The sequence below is a fragment of the Convolutriloba macropyga genome, chromosome 3, assembly GCF_964194025.1.
Source record: "Convolutriloba macropyga chromosome 3, txConMacr16.3, whole genome shotgun sequence".
Taxonomy (NCBI): Eukaryota; Metazoa; Xenacoelomorpha; order Acoela; family Convolutidae; genus Convolutriloba; species Convolutriloba macropyga.
In genome coordinates, this window is record NC_134470.1 from 74,206,627 (window position 1) to 74,228,218 (window position 21,592).

Here is a 21,592-nt window from a genome sequence, read left to right on the forward strand (position 1 = left end):
CACACTATGTCTATTGACAAACGTATAGGGGCTTTTAGTCCCATTGAGAGCAAAAAAATTTCCAATACATGAGGAATTTGATGAAACAAACAGCAAACATGAGAAAAAATACAACCTCATTCAGGCCAAAAAAGCACCAAGATGAAAACGCATCAGAGGCCTCAGATTTTTTATGCACCCGTTTCCAGATGTCTACCAAGCATTTGGAACCAGTAACGACCATCAGAAACCAATATATGTTTCTCCAGGAGGTCGAAAAAAGGACACTAACAGTCCCTCTCGCAAGCAAGAAAAAAATGCACCCATAAATCAAGTTATTTTTCACCAAATTGCGAATTCGAGGTTTTTCTTGATTAATCCACGAACTATAACGTTTGCTAGGACAAACCATTCCTAAAAACCATGCGAAAAGATTCACTGTCTTCGAATTCCGACCACTTAAAAAGTTCGAAAAAAAATCATTTCTAGTAATTTTCCACATATGGCACAAATTTTCATCTTTCAAAACCACAAATTGCCTTCTTTTGGGCTCCAATTGATCACACTATGTCTATTGACAAACGTATAGGGGCTTTTAGGCACATTGAGAGCAAAAAAGGTTCCAATACATGAGAAATTTGATGAAACAAACAGCAAACATGAGAAAAAACACACCCTCATTCAGGCCAAAAAAGCACCAAGATGAAAACGCATCAGAGGCCTCAGATTTTTTATGCACCCATTTCCAGATGTCTACCAAGCATTTGGAACCAGTAACGACCATCAGAAACCAATATTTGTTTCTCCAGGAGGTCGAAAAAAAGGACACCAACAGTCCCTCTCGCAAGCAAGAAAAAAATGCACCCATAAATCAAGTTATTTTTCACCAAATTGCGAATTCGAGGTTTTTCTTGATTAAACCACGAATTATAACGTTTGCTAGGACAAACCATTCCTAAAAACCATGCGAAAAGATTCACTGCCTTCGAATTCCGACCAATCAAAAGTTCGAAAAAAAATTCTTTTCTAGTAAATTTCCACAAATGGCACAAATTTTCATCTTTCAAAACCACTAATTGCCTCCTTATGGGCTCCAACCAATCACACTATGTCTATTGACAAACGTATAGGGGCTTTTAGGCACATTGAGAGCAAAAAAGGTTCCAATACATGAGAAATTTGATGAAACATACAGCAAACATGAGAAAAAAAGCAACCTCATTCAGGCCAAAAAAGCAGCAAGATAAAAACGCATCAGTGGCCTCAGATTTTTTATGCACCCGCTTCCAGATGTCTACCAAGCATTTGGAACCAGTAACGACCATCAGAAACCAATATTTGTTTCTCCAGGAGGTCGAAAAAAAGGACACCAACAGCCCCTCTCGCAAGCAAGAAAAAATGCACCCATAAATCAAGTTATTTTTCACCAAATTGCGAATTCGAGGTTTTTCTTGATTAATCCACGAACTATAACGTTTGCTAGGACAAACCATTCCAAAAAACCATGCGAAAAGATTCACTGCTTTCGAATTCCGACCACTCAAAAGTTCGAAAAAAAATTCTTTTCTAGTTAATTTCCACATATGGCACAAATTTTCATCTTTCAAAACCACTAATTGCCTCCTTATGGGCTCCAACCGGTCACACTATGTCTATTGACAAACGTATAGGGGCTCTTAGTCCCATTGAGAGCAAAAAAATTTCCAATACATGAGGAATTTGATGAAACAAACAGCAAACATGAGAAAAAACACAACCTCATTCAGGCCAAAAAAGCACCAAGATGAAAACGCATCAGAGGCCTCAGATTTTTTATGCACCCGTTTCCAGATGTCTACCAAGCATTTGGAACCAGTAACAACCATCAGAAACCAATATATGTTTCTCCAGGAGGTCGAAAAAAAGGACACCAACAGTCCCTCTCGCAAGCAAGAAAAAAATGCACCCATAAATCAAGTTATTTTTCACCAAATTGCGATTTCGAGGTATTTCTTGATTAATCCACGAACTATAACGTTTGCTAGGACAAACCATTCCTAAAAATCATGCGAAAAGATTCACTGTCTTCGAATTACGACCACTCAAAAGTTCGAAAAAAAAATCATTTCTAGTAATTTTCCACATATGGCACAAATTTTCATCTTTCAAAACCACAAATTGCCTTCTTTTGGGCTCCAATTGATCACACTATGTCTATTGACAAACGTATAGGGGCTTTTAGGCACATTGAGAGCAAAAAAGGTTCCAATACATGAGAAATTTGATGAAACATACAGCAAACATGAGAAAAAACGCAACCTCATTCAGGCCAAAAAAGCAGCAAGATAAAAACGCATCAGAGGCCTCAGATTTTTTATGCACCCATTTCCAGATGTCTACCAAGCATTTGGAACAAGTAACGACCATCAGAAACCAATATTTGTTTCTCCAGGAGGTCGAAAAAAAGGACACCAACAGTCCCTCTCGCAAGCAAGAAAAAAATGCACCCATAAATCAAGTTATTTTTCACCAAATTGCAAATTCGAGGTTTTTCTTGATTAATTCACGAACTGTAACATTTGCTAGAACAAACCATTTCTAAAAACCAGGCGAAAAAATTCACTGTCTTGGAATCCCGACCACTCAAAAGTTCGAAAAAAAAATTCATTTCTAGTAAATTTCCACATATGGCACAAATTTTCATCTTTCAAAACCACAAATTGCCTTCTTTTGGGCTCCAATTGATCACACTATGTCTATTGACAAACGTATAGGGGCTTTTAGTCCCATTGAGAGCAAAAAAATTTCCAATGCATGAGGAATTTGATGAAACAAACAGCAAACATGAGAAAAAACACAACCTCATTCAGGCCAAAAAAGCACCAAGATGAAAACGCATCAGAGGCCTCAGATTTTTTATGCACCCGTTTCCAGATGTCTACCAAGCATTTGGAACCAGTAACGACCATCAGAAACCAATATATGTTTCTCCAGGAGGTCGAAAAAAAGGACACCAACAGTCCCTCTCGCAAGCAAGAAAAAAATGCACCCATAAATCAAGTTATTTTTCACCAAATTGCAAATTCGAGGTTTTTCTTGATTAATTCACGAACTATAACGTTTGCTAGAACAAACCATTTCTAAAAACCAGGCGGAAAAGATTCACTGTCTTCGAATTCCGACCACTCAAAAGTTCGAAAAAAAAATCATTTCTAGTAATTTTCCACATATGGCACAAAATTTCATCTTTCAAAACCACTAATTGTCTTCTTTTGGGCTCCAATTGATCACACTATGTCTATTGACAAACGTATAGGGGCTTTTAGTCCCATTGAGAGCAAAAAAATTTCCAATACATGAGGAATTTGATGAAACAAACAGCAAACATGAGAAAAAACGCAACCTCATTCAGGCCAAAAAAGCAGCAAGATAAAAACGCATCCGAGGCCTCAGATTTTTTATGCACCCATTTCCAGATGTCTACCAAGCATTTGGAACCATTAACGACCATCAGAAACCAATATTTGTTTCTCCAGGAGGTCGAAAAAAAGGACACCAACAGTCCCTCTCTCAAGCAAGAAAAAAATGCACCAATAAATCAAGTTATTTTTCACCAAATTGCAAATTCGAGGTTTTTCTTGATTAATTCACGAACTATAACGTTTGCTAGAACAAACCATTTCTAAAAACCAGGCGAAAAAATTCACTGTCTTGGAATCCCGACCACTCAAAAGTTCGAAAAAAAAAATTCATTTCTAGTAAATTTCCACATATGGCACAAATTTTCATCTTTCAAAACCACTAATTGCCTCCTTATGGGCTCCAACCAATCACACTATGTCTATTGACAAACGTATAGGGGCTTTTAGTCCCATTGAGAGCAAAAAAATTTCCAATACATGAGGAATTTGATGAAACAAACAGCAAACATGAGAAAAATTACAACCTCATTCAGGCCAAAAAAGCACCAAGATGAAAACGCATCAGATGCCTCAGATTTTTTATGCACCCGTTTCCAGATGTCTACCAAGCATTTGGAACCAATAACGACCATCAGAAACCAATATATGTTTCTCCAGGGGTCGAAAAAAAGGACACCAACAGCCCCTCTCCCAGGCAAGAAAGAAATGCACCCGTAAATTAAGTTATTTTCACTAAATTGCGAATTCGAGGTTTTTCTTGATTAATCCACGAACTACAACATTTGCTAGAACAAAGCATTCCTAAAAACCCGGGGAAAAGATTCACTGTCTTCGAATTCCGACCACTCAAAAGTTCGAAAAAAAAATCATTTCTAGTAATTTTCCACATATGGCACAAAATTTCATCTTTCAAAACCACTAATTGTCTTCTTTTGGGCTCCAATTGATCACACTATGTCTATTGACAAACGTATAGGGGCTTTTAGGCATATTGAGAGCAAAAAAGGTTCCAATACATGAGAAATTTGATGAAACAAACAGCAAACATGAGAAAAAAATGCAACCTCATTCTGGCCAAAAAAGCAGCAAGATGAAAACGCATCAGAGGCCTCAGATTTTTTATGCACCCGTTTCCAGATGTCTACCAGGCTTTTGTAGCCACTAAGAACTATCAGAAACCAACATTTGTTTCTCTAGATGGTCAAAAAAAAAGAAACCGACAGCCACTGCCCCTGGTTACTCATGCCTTCAATGTTAGCGCTCAACCACCTAAAATTCCAGCTCACTAGCAACGCTGCATGCAGACCGAAAACAAAGCACTCAGTGGGTGTCTACAGGACTCAAATAATTGCTTCGCCTCACTACAGGAGACGGAAAAGCACTCGGTGAGTGCTAAGACACACGACCTAAATAATTGCGGCGTCTGATCACAGGAGGCCTTGAGCAAAAGGAAAAACAGAGACGCGCATTGCTCAAGCCACACTGTGCGCCCAAAAAATAGCACTGCACTCCATCAGTGCTACAAAAAAGCATGGCACTCGATGAGTGCTCACAGGACTCAAATAATTGCCGCGCTCAATCACAGGAGGCTCTGAGCAAGCACAAAAAAAGCTCATGCCATCACTGTGAGCGCTGAAAAGCAAAGACAGCACAACGTGCGAACTCACTGTTTGAAGATTGAAGTCCGCTGTTGCTGCTGCTGCGCCAATGCAAACAAAGAAAAGCTCTGAAAATAAGCATATGGTCTAACATGAAAAAGAACACAAACACAGTGAAACACACAGAAACGCGAAGAAACACGCCCGCAAAACGCGCCCGCAAAAAGCGCTCGCACCGCACGCACATCCCCATCATGAGGTGCACAAAAACCCAGCTGGGGGGAAACCGACTAACCGGCGTCTCAACGGGACAGGGGGGGTGGTGCACCTCATGGGGCGAAACGCCCTCACCTTAGAATAATAGTATATATATAAGTAATAAGCGGAGAGAAGATTAACCACTCAACCAATATGGTTGAAAATTAGAGGAGAGTTCCCCCACTATATATGGGTTCTAATGCAACCCTAATGGGAGCTCAGCTGACCATTTTTAACAATTTTTTAAATGGGATTACTGAATTTTGGGCATATTTTGAGGGGGGTGGGGGGGGGGGGGTCACCTGCAGAATCAAAATTGACCCCCTAGGTCTCGGAAAACCCTATACAAAATATATATGGGGAGATTCCCCATTACAAATGGAGTTCAAAGAGCCTATTCTTGCAGTCAAAGTCATTAATTTCAACATTTCACATGTAGAAACGTGAAACGTACCAGTCACTAAAAGGGCAAAATGGCCGTATGTGTCGAGGCCAATTTCTCGAAAACGGCTGAAAGAAACAAAACGCCATTTACAGGGATTCAAGTACTGCTCAAGCTGAGTTCAAATCAAAAGTCAGATCAAAAATCGGTTCTTTCTACGAGGAGATATTCCAACATCAAGGTACCGTACCAAATGACCAAAATGACCCATTTCGGGTCCTGTTTCTCTACTATAACCAATAACCACTCGTTATAACCACCTGTAAAATATATATGGGGACAATCCCCATTATCGGAGCAATCTAACGAACTAACTATGGAGTCTAAAACAGCGAGTTTTGATGGTTTAATATGTACATACAGCAAAAGTACCGGACACGAATTGGCCAAAATGGAGGTATGTGTCCTGGCCAATTTCTCGAAAACGGCTGAAACAAACAAAACGCTATATACAGGGATTCAAGTACGGCTCAAGCTGAGTTCAAATCAACAAACAAATCAAAAATCGGTTCACTCTACATGGAGATATTCCAACATAAAGGTACCGTACCAAATGCCCAAAGAAGCAGAGTACTCGGTCTGCAGAGCCAAAATTGACCATCTAAACCGGCGAAAACGCTATATAAAGTATACATATTCAGAATCTACGTTAGACGAGCTATTCAAAACAGTATAATTTATACCAGAAGTGACAAACTCAAAGTGACCGCCACCCGGACGCAGTCGTCCTGTCAAACGCTTCTAGAGGTAAAATCAAGGGCAATTTTACTGGCCAATTTCTCTAAAACGGCTGAATCAAAAAAAAACCTCTTAGTGCAGTTTGTAGCACTGCTTGAGATACGCATCATATTCAAAAATGAGCCCAATCGGTACATTCTTCAAGGAGTTATAGCAATTTCAAGGTACCGTACCAAATGGTCAAAAAAGCGAGGTGACCGCCATTCAGAGCCAAAATTGACAATGTGAACTAAATAAAATCCCATATAAAATATATATGGGGATACTCCCCACTAACTGAGGATTCTAAAACACTAACACTTGTTGGGTAAATCGCGTGTTTTGTTGTACTGAAATTTGGGTCACCCAGAATAGCCCGAAAATTCGACTTTTTTCAAGTTTAAACATTAATAACTTTTTGATTAGGACAATTTGAGAAACCAACCAAATACTGTAAGTGTTAACAAAATGCGACCACTCCCGTTTAATTTGGTCCAGTACTTTAGGAGATATTAACAAAATACTGTTCTGTACCCCATTTTTTGGGCTAAAATCGAAGCTCAAGATCTCGGGAACCGACGTAAAACAACGTGAAACAGCGTTCCCGACGTATTTGTGGGTGTAATTCTGGTCCACTTCCACGTTCTAGGTCACGGCAAACCTTCATGGTGAAGTGGGAAAAAATTTCCCACCTCACCATGAAGGTTATGATGTTTTGTGTGTTTTGACATAAAACAACATCAACATATATTTGATGAAATCGTGAAAAAAGAAAAATTGTTGAGTTAACCCCATTAATTGACACAATTGGCTTCCTGATCTTAAATACTGTCCAGAAAACATTAAAAGCCAGCCGGAAAACGTGTTCAATTGCAAAAAACACCACTCAACCATCAAAATTTAGAAAAAATTTGTTTTTCCAAGGTTCGGCACTTTGCAGAGAAAAAATAGCCCATTAAACTCCACAAAACCATACAAGAAGCTAAACTGGGATACTTTTTATTATCATAAGAACCTAATGACCTCCTATAGGTATGGCTACTTTGTTATTTTGGGTACCGAATTTTGTGTGATACCAACATGAACTAAAATTTCAATTTTTTTTTTTAAAATTGAACTTGAATAACTTTTTTACTGTCGCGGTTATAGAAACCACTCACTAGAACAAGCAACCACATTAATGGCCAACAATAAGAACTCATGATTGTTCATGATTGCGCACTTTTCTTTATAGAATATACTGGAAACTGTTCGTAGATTTCAATCAGACTGACTTTATTTTTCAACGTTTTTTGTGGTTTGACACCTTTTCAAACCTCAAGTTCAGACAACGAGAGTCATAAACACATTATTAGATTTTTTTACGTGGCAAGTTATCCCCTGTCAACGCATTAGAGAGTAGACTTTTACCTAAATGATCCAAATTGTACCAAAAACCAATTTTCTGCTTCGAAAAAGTTTTGCTAAGCGAATAAATTCTTTTCATCTCAAAACTGGTTTCATGGCCCAAAACTGTCTCTTGTTTCTCATTTGAACACTTAGTTGTTTGATTTTGTGCTTATCAACATTTATTTCTGCGTTTTGCGAATCAGATTGCTTTGAATAACGATTCTCGACATTGAGCATATAAAGTCCGGTTGTGGAGTCGTTGGACAATATCTGATGGTCCTCCACTTAGTCTGATAGGTTACCGATAGCTACTAACATTGTTGTCAATTATGAGAGAGATGCTTTTGGGGTCGATGGATAGCTTTTTGAAGATCGCAAAATGGTCTTTTTTAAAACCGCAAGAGAAAAAACAGAGAAAAATAATGGATCTGTGGTCACAACTTTCTACATCGTTTTCTTTTCACTTTTTTAGCTATAATAATTTCTTTGCTGAACAAGTAGAGTGTCAAGTTTATGAGATGATCACTAAATTCAAAATCCACTGGCAACCATGCGCACTTCTCTTTATAGAATATAATGGAAACTGTTCGTAGATTTCAATCAGACTGACTTTATTTTTCAACGATTTTTGTGGTTTGACACCTTTTCAAACCTCAAGGTCAAACAACGAGAGTCATAAACATACTATTAGTTTTGTTTACGTGGCAAGTTATCCCTATTTAACGCATTAGAGAGCAGACTTTTACCTAAATGAACCAAATTACCCCAAAAATCAATTTTCCGCTTCGAAAAAGTTTTGCTAAGCGAATACATTCAATTCATCTCGAAACTGGTTTCATGGCTCAAAACTGTCTTTTTTTCTCTCATTTGAACGTTTGGTGTTTAATTTTGTGCTTATAAACTTTTATTTTTGCGTTTTGCGAATCAGATTGCTTTGAATAACGATTCTCGACATTGAACATATAAAGTTTGGTTGTGGAGTCGTTGGACAATATCTGATGGTCCTTCACTTAGTCTGATAGGTTACCGATAGCTACTAACATTGTTGTCAATTATGAGAGAGATGTTTTTGGGTCGATGGATAGCTTTTTGAAGATCGCAAAATGGTCTTTTTTAAAACCGCAAGAGAAAATACAGAAAAATAATGGATCTGTGGTCACAACTTTCTACATCATTTTTCCTTCCACTTTTTGGGCTATAAATTTTTTTTGTTGAACAAGTACAGTGTCAAGTTTATGAATTGATCACCAAATTCAACTTCCACTGGCAACCATGCGCACTTCTCTTTATAGAATATAATAGAAACTGTTCGTAGATTTCAATCAGACTGACTTTATTTTTCAACGTTTTTTTATGGTTTGACACCATTTCAAACCTCAATTTTGAACAACGATAGACATAAACACATTATTAGTTTTGTTTACGTGGCAAGTTATCCCTATTTAACGCATTAGAGAGTACACTTTTACCTAAATGATCCAAATTACCCCAAATACCAATTTTCTGCATCGAAAAAGTTTTGCTAAGCGAAAACATTCTTTTCATCTCAAAACTGGTTTCATGGCCAAAAACTGTCTCTTCTTTATCATTTGAACGTTTTGATGTTTGATTTTGCGCTTATAAACATTTGTTTTTGCGTTTTGCGAATCAGATTGCTTTGAATAACGATTCTCGACATTGAACATATAAAGTTTGGTTGTGAAATCGTTGGACAATATCTGATGGTCCTTCACTTAGTCTGATAGGTTACCGATAACTACTAACATTGTTGTCAATTATGAGAGAGATGTTTTTGGGCGATGGATAGCTTTTGAAGATCGCAAAATGGTCTTTTTTAAAACCGCAAGAGAAAATACAGAGAAAAATAATGGATCTGTGGTCACAACTTTCTACATAATTTTCCTTCCACTTTTTTGGCTATAAAAATTTCTTTGTTGAACAAGTACAGTGTCAAGTTTTTGAGATGATCACCAAATTCAACTTCCACTGTCAACCATGCGCACTTCTCTTTATAGAATATAATAGAAACTGTTCGTAGATTTCAATCAGACTGACTTTACTTTTCAACGTTTTTTTGTGGTTTGACACCTTTTCAAACCTCAATTTCGAACAACGAGAGACATAGACACCTTATTAGTTTTGTTTACGTGGCAAGTTATCCCTATTTAACGCATTAGAGAGTACATTTTTACCTAAATGATCCAAATTACCCCAAAAACCAATTTTCTGCATCGAAAAAGTTTTGCTAAGCGAATACATTCAATTCATTTCAAAACTGGTTTCATGGCCCAAAACTGTCTCTTCTTTATCATTTGAACGTTTTGCTGTTTGATTTTGCGCTTATAAACATTTATTTTTGCGTTTTGCAAATCAGATTGCTTTGAATAACGATTCTCGACATTGAACATATAAAGTTTGGTTGTGAAGTCGTTGGACAATATCTGATGGTCCTTCACTTAGTCTGATAGGTTACCGATAGCTACTAACATTGTTGTCAATTATGAGAGAGAGTTTTTTTGGGCGATGGATAGCTTTTGAAGATCGCAAAATGGTCTTTTTTAAAACCGCAAGAGAAAATACAGAGAAAAATAATGGATCTGTGGTCACAACTTTCTACATCATTTTCCTTCCACTTTTTTGGGTGTAATAATTTCTTGGTTGAACAAGTACAGTGTCAAGTTTATGAGATGATCACCAAATTCAACTTCCACTGGCAACCATGCGCACTTCTCTTTATAGAATATAATGGAAACTGTTCGTAGATTTCAATCAGACTGACTTTACTTTTCAATGTTTTTTGTGGTTTGACACCTTTTCAAACCTCAAATTCAAACAACGAGAGTCATAAACACAGTATTAGTTTTGTTTACGTGGCAAGTTATCCCTATTTAACGCATTAGAGAGTAGACTTTTACCTAAATGATCCAAATTACCCCAAAAACCAATTTTCTGCTTCGAAAAAGTTTTGCTAAGCGAATACATTCTATTCATCTCAAAACTGGGTTCATGGCCCAAAACTGTCTCTTGTTTCTCATTTGAACGTTTTGCTGTTTGATTTTGTGCTTATAAACAATTATTTTTTTTGCGTTTTGCGAATCAGATTGCTTTGAATAACGATTCTCGACATTGAACATATAAAGTTTGGTTGTGGAGTCGTTGGACAATATCTGATGGTCCTTCACTCAGTCTGATAGGTTACCGATAGCTACTAACATTGTTGTCAATTATGAGAGAGATGCTTTTGGGGTCGATGGATAGCTTTTTGAAGATCGCAAAATGGTCTTTTTTAAAACCGCAAGAGAAAATACAGAAAAATAATGGATCTGTGGTCACAACTTTCTACATTATTTTCCTTCCGATTTTTTGGCTAAAATTATTTCTTTGTTGAACAAGTACAGTGTCAAGTTTATGAGATGATCACCCAATTCAACTTCCACTGGCAACCATGCGCACTTCTCTTTATAGAATATAATAGAAACTGTTCGTAGATTTCAATCAGACTGACTTTATTTTTCAACGTTTTTTGTGGTTTGACACCTTTTCAAAACTCAATTTTAAACAACGAGAGACATAAACACATTATAAGTTTGTTTACGTGGCAAGTTATCCCTATTGAACGCATTAGAGAGTAGACTTTTACCTAAATGATCCAAATTACCCAAAAAACCAATTTTCTGCTTCCAAAAAGTTTTGCTAAGCGAATACATTCTATTCATCTCAAAACTGGTTTCATGGCCCAAAACTGTCCATTGTTTCTCATTTGAACGTTTTGCTGTTTGATTTTGTGCTGATAAACAATTTTTTTGCGTTTTGCGAATCAGATTGCTTTGAATAACGATTCTCGACATTGAACATATAAAGTTTGGTTGTGGAGTCGTTGGACAATATCTGATGGTCCTTCACTTAGTCTGATAGGTTACCGATAGCTACTAACATTGTTGTCAATTATGAGAGAGATGTTTTTGGGTCGATGGATAGCTTTTTGATGATCGCAAAATTGTCTTTTTTAAAACCGCAAGAGAAAATACACAGAAAAATAATGGATCTGTGGTCACAACTCTCTACATCATTTTCCTTCCACTTTTTTGGCTATAATAATTTCTTTGTTGAACAAGTACAATGTCAAGTTTATGAGATGATCACCAAATTCAACTTCCACTGGCAACCATGCGCACTTCTCTTTATAGAATATAATAGAAACTGTTCGTAGATTTCAATCAGACTGACTTTACTTTTCAACGTTTTTTGTGGTTAGACACCTTTTCAAACCTCAAATTCAAACAACGAGAGTCATAAACACAGTTTTAGTTTTGTTTACGTGGCAAGTTATCCGTATTTAACGCATTAGAGAGTAGACTTTTACCTAAATGATCCAAATTACCCCAAAAACAAATTTTCTGCTTCGAAAAACTTTTGCTAAGCGAATACATTCTATTCATCTCAAAACTGGTTTCATGGCCAAAAAATGTCTCTTTTTTCTCATTTGAACGTTTTGCTGTTTAATTTTTTGCTTATAAACATTTATTTTTGCATTTTGCAAGTCAGATTCCTTTGAATAACGATTCTCGACATTGAACATATAAGGTTTGGTTGTGGAGTCGTTGGACACTATCTGATGGTCCTTCACTTAGTCTGATGGGTTACCGATAGCTACTAACATTGTTGTCAATTATAAGAGAGATGTTTTTGGGTCGACGAATAGCGTTTTGAAGATCGCAAAATTGTCTTTTTTAAATCCGCAAGAGAAATTACAGAGAAAAATAATGGATCTGTGGTCACAACTTTCTACATCATTTTCCTTCCACTTTTTTGGCTATAATAATTTTTTTGTTGAACAAGTACAGTGTCAAGTTTATGAGATGATCACCAAAATCAACTTCCACTGGCAACCATGCGCACTTCTCTTTATAGAATATAATAGAAACTGTTCGTAGATTTCAATCAGACTGACTTTACTTTTCAACGTTTTTTGTGGTTTGACACCTTTTGAAAACTCAAATTCAAACAACGAGAGTCATAAACACAGTTTTAGTTTTGTTTACGTGGCAAGTTATCCGTATTTAACGCATTAGAGAGTAGACTTTTACCTAAATGATCCAAATTACCCCAAAAACAAATTTTCTGCTTCGAAAAACTTTTGCTAAGCGAATACATTCTATTCATCTCAAAACTGGTTTCATGGCCAAAAACTGTCTCCTGTTTCTCATTTGAACGTTTTGCTGTTTAATTTTTTGCTTATAAACATTTATTTTTGCATTTTGCAAATCAGATTCCTTTGAATAACGATTCTCGACATTGAAAATATAAGGTTTGGTTGTGGAGTCGTTGGACACTATCTGATGGTCCTTCACTTAGTCTGATGGGTTACCGATAGCTACTAACATTGTTGTCAATTATAAGAGAGATGTTTTTGGGTCGACGAATAGCGTTTTGAAGATCGCAAAATTGTCTTTTTTAAATCCGCAAGAGAAATTACAGAGAAAAATAATGGATCTGTGGTCACAACTTTCTACATCATTTTCCTTCCACTTTTTTGGCTATAATAATTTTTTTGTTGAACAAGTACAGTGTCAAGTTTATGAGATGATCACCAAATTCAACTTCCACTGGCAACCATGCGCACTTCTCTTTATAGTATATAATAGAAACTGTTCGTAGATTTCAATCAGACTGACTTTATTTTTCAACGTTTTTTGTGGTTTGACACCTTTTCAAATCTCAATTTCGAACAACGAGAGACATAAACACATAATTAGTTTTGTTTACGTGGCAAGTTATCCCTATTTAACGCATTAGAGAGTAGACTTTTACCTAAATGATCCAAATTACCCCAAAAACCAATTTTCTGCTTCGAAAAAATTTTGCTAAGCCAATACATTCTATTCATCTCAAAACTGGTTTCATGGCCAAAAACTGTCTCTTGTTTCTCATTTGAAGGTTTTGCTGTTTGATTTTGTGCTTATAAACATTTTTTTGCGTTTTGCGAATCAGATTGCTTTGAATAACGATTCTCGACATTGAACATATAAAATTTGGTTGTGGAGTCGTTGGACAAAATCTGATGGTCCTTCACTTAGTCTGCTAGGTTACCCATAGCGTCTTATATTGTTGTCAACTATGAGAGAAATGTTTTTGGGTCGATGGATAGTTTTTTGAAGATCGCAAAATGGTCTTTTTTAAAACCGCAAGAGAAAATACAGAAAAATAATGGATCTGTGGTCACAACTTTCTACATCATTTTCCTTCCACTTTTTTGGCTATAATAATTTTTTTGTTGAACAAGTACAGTGTCAAGTTTATGAGATGATCACCAAATTCAACCTCCACTCGCAACCATGCGCACTTCTCTTTATAGAATATAACGGAAACTGTTCGTAGATTTCGAACAGACTGACTTTATTTTTCAACCTTTTTTGTGGTTTGACACCTTTTCAAACCTCAAGTTCAAACGACGAGAGTCATAAACACATTATTAGTTTTTTTCACGTGGCAAGTTATCCCTATTTAACGCATTAGAGAGTAGACTTTTACCTAAATGATCCAAATTTCCCCAAAAACCAATTTTTGCTTCGAAAAAGTTTTGCTAAGCGGATACATTCTATTCATCTCAAAACTGGTTTCATGGCCCAAAACTGTCTCTTGTTTCTCATTTGAAGGTTTTGCTGTTTGATTTTGCGCTTATAAACATTTATTTTTGCGTTTTGCGAATCAGATTGCTTTGAATAACGATTCTCGACATTGAGCATATAAAGTCCGGTTGTGGAGTCGTTGGACAATATCTGATGGTCCTCCACTTAGCCTGATGGGTTACCAATAGCTACTAACATTTTTGTCAATTATGATAGAGATGTTTTTGGTTCGATGGATAGCTTTTTGAAGATCGCAAAATGGTCTTTTTTGAAACCGCAAGAGAAATTACAGAGAAAAATAATGGATCTGTGGTCACAACTTTCTACATCATTTTTCCTTCCACTTTTTCGGCTATAATAATTTCTTTGTTGAACAAGTACAGTGTCAAGTTTATGAGATGATCACCTAATTCAACTTCCACTGGCAACCATGCGCACTTCGCTTTATAGTATATAACGGAAACTGTTCAAAGATTTCAAACAGACTGACTTTATTTTTCAACGTTTTTTGTGGTTTGACACCTTTTCAAACCTCAAATTCAAACAACGAGAGTCATAAACACATTATTAGTTTTATTTACGTGGCAAGTTATCCCTATTTAACGCATTAGAGAGTAGACTTTTACCTAAATGATCCAAATTTCCCCAAAAACCAATTTTGTGCTTCGAAAAAGTTTTGCTAAGCGGATACATTCTATTCATCTCAAAACTGGTTTCATGGCCCAAAACTGTCTCTTGTTTCTCATTTGAAGGTTTTGCTGTTTGATTTTGTGCTGATAAACATTTATTTTTGCGTTTTGCGAATCAGATTGCTTTGAATAACGATTCTCGACATTGAGCATATAAAGTCCGGTTGTGGAGTCGTTGCACAATATCTGATGGTCCTCCACTTAGCCTGATGGGTTACCAATAGCTACTAACATTTTTGTCAATTATGATAGAGATGTTTTTGGTTCGATGGATAGCTTTTTGAAGATCGCAAAATGGTCTTTTTTGAAACCGCAAGAGAAATTACAGAGAAAAATAATGGATCTGTGGTCACAACTTTCTACATCATTTTTCCTTCCACTTTTTCGGCTATAATAATTTCTTTGTTGAACAAGTACAGTGTCAAGTTTATGAGATGATCACCCAATTCAACTTCCACTGGCAACCATGCGCACTTCGCTTTATAGTATATAACGGAAACTGTTCGTAGATTTCAAACAGACTGACTTTATTTTTCAACGTTTTTTGTGGTTTGACACCTTTTCAAACCTCAAGTTCAAACAGCGAGAGCCATAAACACATTATTAGTTTTATTTACGTGGCAAGTTATCCCTATTTAACGCATTAGAGAGTAGACTTTTACCTAAATGATCCAAATTACCCCAAAAACCAATTTTCTGCTTCGAAAAATTTTTGCTAAGCGAATACATTCTATTCATCTCAAAACGGGTTTCATGGCCGAAAACTGTCTCTTGTTTCTCATTTGAAGGTTTTGCTGTTTGATTTTGTGCTTATAAACATTTATTTTTGCGTTTTGCGAATCAGATTGCTTTGAATAACGATTCTCGACATTGAACATATAAAGTTTGGTTGTGGAGTCGTTGGACAATATCTGATGGTCCTTCACTTAGTCTGATGCGTTACCGATAGCTACTAACCTTGTTGTCAATTATGACAGAGATGTTTTTGGGTCGATGGATAGCTTTTTGAAGATCGCAAAATTGTCTTTTTTAAAACCGCAAGAGAAAATACAGAGGAAAATAATGGATATGTGGTCACAATTTCATACAATACTTTCCCACCCCTTATTATCTGAACAGTCAGTTTTTTAGCCATGTAAACACAAAATGAAAATTCAAGAGGAGCACGCCAAAAACTAGTTACCGACAGCAAGGATTATAGATGATATAGGGCCTTTTAGTTTTTGCTGAATTTTTCTAGTTTTCTGCTCGGACTGACTTTGTTTCCTTCTTATCTTCCATTGAGGAATATTATCTAAACTTCAATAAAATTTTTTAAGATGTTTTTTTTTCACTTATAGCTACATACTTAATATAATTTTGTTGTTTGAGTTTGCAGGTAAATTCTAGGTAACGTATTCTAGGTAAATTGCACGCATCAATTTTTTGCAGGTAATTTTGCGGGTAATGTTACCTGCAATTTTGCCTACCTGCAAACGTTGCAGGTAAAATTACCTAGACATTTTTTAGAGTGTAATTACTCAGAATAATAATATACTTCATGCTTAATACCAAGGTGGTTGGGTTGCGTTTCTTGTGAAATTGTATGTTTCAATTTGAGACAAAATTTTCGATGTTTACCAAAATATATCTACCATATGCGTCACTACTATGTGCGTCAAAAAACGGAAAAAATGCTTATGTTTCCCAAGTTTTTCTCAAACTTTTTTGGAAGTCAATAACTGACAGAAGGCTAAGATAGATCAAAGTAAAATATTTTTTTTTGCATATGAAAACATAGCTCGACCTTATTGGACTAGATGCTCTCCTTCTTCAGTGTGTATTGAGAAACAATACGAAACAAAAAACTGGGGTCATAAGAATTGCCCTCAAAATCAAGACCAGTTGGTGTAATGTGTAGCATTCTGTGAAAGCAAATAATGGAAGCTGGAACTGGTCCGGAACTGGTCGACTCCAGAACTGGTCCGTATTCGTGCTAGCGCCGGCTCAGATCCCCCACCAAAATGTCACATACGTAATGCCTCGTTGGTTTTGAACAATATAAGCGTGATCTTCAGACAGACTACAAAATAATGTTTCAGACACTCTTACATATTAGTGATGGCGTTTCAGAACAGGTGACACATATTACATTTGGTTCTAAACAATAGCGGTGCAGCTGGTTTAAAATTTTATAGGTTTGTCTTTTTCTATGGAATTGCAACATTATCAGACGAAACGAATAGATAAATGTTGAAAAATTAAAGATTAATAGTGATTGATGTAGTTATGTATTAGTATTTGGTGCCAATTGCGACATGGATATAGCGACACCTACAAGAAGGAGATCTGAGGAATCAAATGGAGGTTCAGAACATTCAACTGAACACTCACTTAACAGACACGGATCATCTTCAAGTTCTGCCCAAGGTTATTAACTTCCCCAGGACTCTGGAACTTTTATCGTGTAAGATCTGATAAGATGTTCACGAAGAACTTTTATCGTGTAAGATCTGATAAGATGCTTACAAAGAATTTTTATCTTGTTAGATCTGACAAACTGTCTTACAAGACCTTGTAAGGGGAGGCATCTTCATAGCAGATTTTAATTGACAATTTTGTAAGAAGCTTGTCAGATCTTACACGATAAAAATTTCAGAATCACTGGGATTGATCCTCTCTAATTTGCTCCCAGTTTGATACAAGGTGCATCAGGGCAAATTGTAAGTGGATGTGAGCAAACCTACTCGAGGCCTGGATGTGATGAAATGACTTAATAAATATCGCGGAGGGGTCGGGGGAGGTGATTGTTAAGGACCGCAGTAAAACCGAGCGTAATTTTTTAAATTAATTCTATTGCTCTACAAGAGAAATTGTTGTGCATAAGTCAAAAATCAAACGCCTATCTTGCGAAGCTTATCTTTTTAAGGTTTTGTAACTCGATTGGCAATCGGTACAAGGAGAACAAAATAATTTTCTACAGTTACTAGATGCAAATATTACAAAATCAACACCTCTAATTTTACAAAACCAAGATTAAAAACCTTAAAAAGCAAATCAACGGACACTTTAGATGTCTATGGAGGAACATAACTAATAACCAAATGGGATGCCAGTGGAAAAATGAGACATCCAGAAAAAATCAGTAAAAAAGGAACCAAAAGCGCAATCAGAGCATGACAACGAAATGAACTCCTCATCAAAAAATCCGCAAGAGAAAGAAACAAGGAATTTTCCAACTACAAGCTGGACAAAGATGATATGTATTAACAACGGAAACCAAATGAAAATTGGTAATACTCCCAAAAAATGGTAGGAGTATTTAACTAAATTCGGTGATAGATACCCTGTAAAATTGTAACCAATAGGCTGAGACCACAACTATTAGAATTTTAGTCGTGAAACCTTTTTCTTTAGTTAAACGGACAATTCAGTAATGCAACTAGTGACAAAATAATAGCTATGAACACCGGAAAACTTTTGAATACTTTTAAGTGAAAATAAAATGTGGACAGGGAACAAGCTAACAAGCAGATTAGGGTCAGTGACGGCTGTAATGAGAGACTGAGAGCGGATTAATTTTGTTAAAACGGTTTACCTTGAACTCTTAGAGGTCGCAGGTATTTTATTAAAGATTGGGGATTTATGGTGCACTGATTGAGAGTTGGCTGAACCCCGGCGCATGCTGTTGTCATAAAGACTGGAGTCATAACAAATGTCATCATTATACTGTTATCATGAAAATGATTATATCATGAAAGTCGCTATAAAAGGGTTAAGCCATCTCTTTCTATTTCCTGCGAGAATTATTTATGGATATCCTAGCTCTCATGATGCCTGACAAGTGCAAATGAAAGGCCGTTGCTCCGCAGCTGAAGGTCATAAACCGAGGATAGCGTATTACTGACCTCAATGCATTTTAAAGGGATTTATATGAAATTGCGTTCTATACTGAATACTAGGTTGCTGTAATCGGCGAGTAGCTTGTTGCAACAAAAAAACCGTTAGTAGTCACTGCCATGCATTATAAGTGAAAGAAATTAGAGTTTAACAAAATTCGTAATTTTGGCCAAATCTGAAAATTTTTACAAGTTGGGACCGAAAATCTCTACACCCCCCCGAATTTTTGAAGCCGATATGGCTAAACCACGCTGGGGTCACCATCACCCTAAGGCACCCCTAAGCTATTCACAAACCAGCATTGGTGGTGCCAGCTCTACCCAGTCCGAAGCTATTAACACTTATGAGGGCAAAAAGTGATAATTTTGGGGTAAAATCCGGAAACGCTGATTTTTGAGTTTCATGAACGCCACCTATTACAGGGTGTAATAAAACCTTAAGCCTATGCCTGATTAGGCCGAGTGCGAACCGTATCCCCAAACCGCCTTATGTAAACAAAAGACCCGGAAACGTGGGATTGGCCGAGAACCAGGCGTGAACCGATTTGTCGGCCATTTTGAATTATTTCGCTTATCACGGACGTACGACGCAACCAAGCCGTATGCCTGCAGCGGGTAAGTGGACGCGCGGACAATACCTTAGGAACCCCCCTATGTAAACAAATTGCATGTAAGGACAGAAAAATCCGGAATTCGCACATACGTAGAATTTGGCGGCCATCTTGACTGACATTTAAAAAGTAAGAGTTGGTATTTAACACGTCACCTTATTGCGGCATGGCTATTGCGGAATATAAACAAAGTAGCCAATAGCATTATAGCAAGTGGAAAACGTGGTGCAATAATGACGGTTATTTGGTTTGAGTAAACAAATTGTTTGCTCGGCTCAGTATATAAGCGGCTTACACTATAAGCGCAGCGCAGAAGTTGCAAACCGTGAACGAGTTAATATTCGATTGTTTGGCATAGTTTGCCGGTATTATTGAGCAAGAGGCTCTGTGAATCGTTATTGAGCGTCATTGCGTTAACTTTGCCGGAGCGATTGAGCGCGATGCTCTGAATAGTCGCTGTTATAGTATTAGAGTTATTTGGCTAAGTTTGCCTGATTTGGTTGAGCGAGAAGCTCTGAGTAGTCTTTGCAGTTCGGTTAAATTATTGAGCAACGATTGCTGTTGCAAGTGAGCGAGAGGCTCTGGAACTTGCGTTATTTGATTGAGCAAGCGGCTCAGATTAGTTATAGTTATTTGGCAGAGTTTGCCTGATTGAGCGAGAAGCTGGGACTTATTGTTGTTGTTAGACTGTGGTTCATCAGTCTGTTAATAGCTGAGGGATGATTCCAGCTGTTTGATTGCGTTTGAGTATAAGCGGCAATCGGTATTACTGTAGAGTTGGATTGAGAAATAACTTAGTTAGTTATTGTTCCAAGCTTGTGGTTGCTTGTGTTAGAATTAGTTATAGTAGTAGTTATTTTGATTGTCGTAGTGCATGTTACCTCATGCCTATTGAGTTATTGTAATTAGCTATTAGAGTTACTTAATTTAAGTGTTTTACCATCGACACTTTTGAACAGCCAAGAGCATAGTACGGGAAATCTATTGTTGTTAAGAAGAAGACGAACCACCAAACTAAAAACCTTTCGAATTGTGAGATCTGGGCGCCATCGTTTTCCCGTGATAGGCAGCCTAATCAAAATTCAGAATCTTACATACCCGAAACACGACTTAATTTTTCAGTCACAAATTTTTTCTCTAAGCATCCGATCTTGATTTTATCATACGGAGACCATATAAAACAGTAATTTTATTTTTTGCACAACATTTTCCTCTCTGTTCAGGTAAGAGGAAAAGTTCGTTTATGAATGTATACAGCAATGTGTTTATGTAATCAAAACCAGGTATTTCTTTTTGTTTCAAAAGTATCCGCCTAAGCATCCCTCTAGATTTTAACAAACGGTGAATATAAAATATACGTAGTTTCCTTTTTTGTCTTTGTTTAGGTCAGAAGGCAAATTTAATTGTGAATATGCATTATCAAATGTTATATTCAAAACGAGATTTTTTTCATCGCTAATCGCTATCACAAAACACCTTAATTACACTTGTCCTTGTTATCATTCATGGGCTTACCAAAAATGTCGGTTAGAATTACATTATTTAAATCAAGTCCTGGGTATCCAAAGTTAGCTCCTAAAGAAAAAATTGCTATACATTGGTTTATCCCAATTAGGATTTTGAGCTAACTTTGTTGAAATCACAATTTATCACTCTTAATTATATAAATTAACTTCAAGCATGGGAGTGTGGATTTTTGTGAGTTCAATCATGGATTGAACATATGTGTGTAACCCAGAATATTGCTTTGAATAACGCAACGATTTAGAGAATGTAGAATTGCCTTTTCTTGATCTGTGAAATCCGCTGATAAATACCTATCAATGTACTTTTATTCTCATTCTTGTCCACAAAACCGCTCTAAAAGCGCTCTGTGAACAAAACTGACGGACTAGTGTAAGTGTAGTTTAAGTTTTTGTAACTGAAATCCAGAGGCCCAAAGTTAGGAAATTTTTTCACTAAATTACTGGATCTGTTTTGACTGGTAATGTTGGAATATTC

General features: G+C 36.7%; 1 protein-coding gene across 1 annotated transcript in view; it reads left to right on the forward strand.

Annotated features, from left to right (window-relative positions):
• The first annotated feature begins 17,326 nt into the window (after positions 1 to 17,326).
• Positions 17,327 to 21,592, forward strand: part of LOC142336734 (uncharacterized) — a 17,933-nt gene continuing 13,667 nt past the window's right edge. Inside the window, exon 1 of the mRNA XM_075385646.1 lies at positions 17,327 to 17,511. Coding sequence (XP_075241761.1) covers positions 17,400 to 17,511 — 112 coding nt within the window. The 5' untranslated portion in view covers positions 17,327 to 17,399. The remainder of the gene's footprint in view (positions 17,512 to 21,592) is intronic.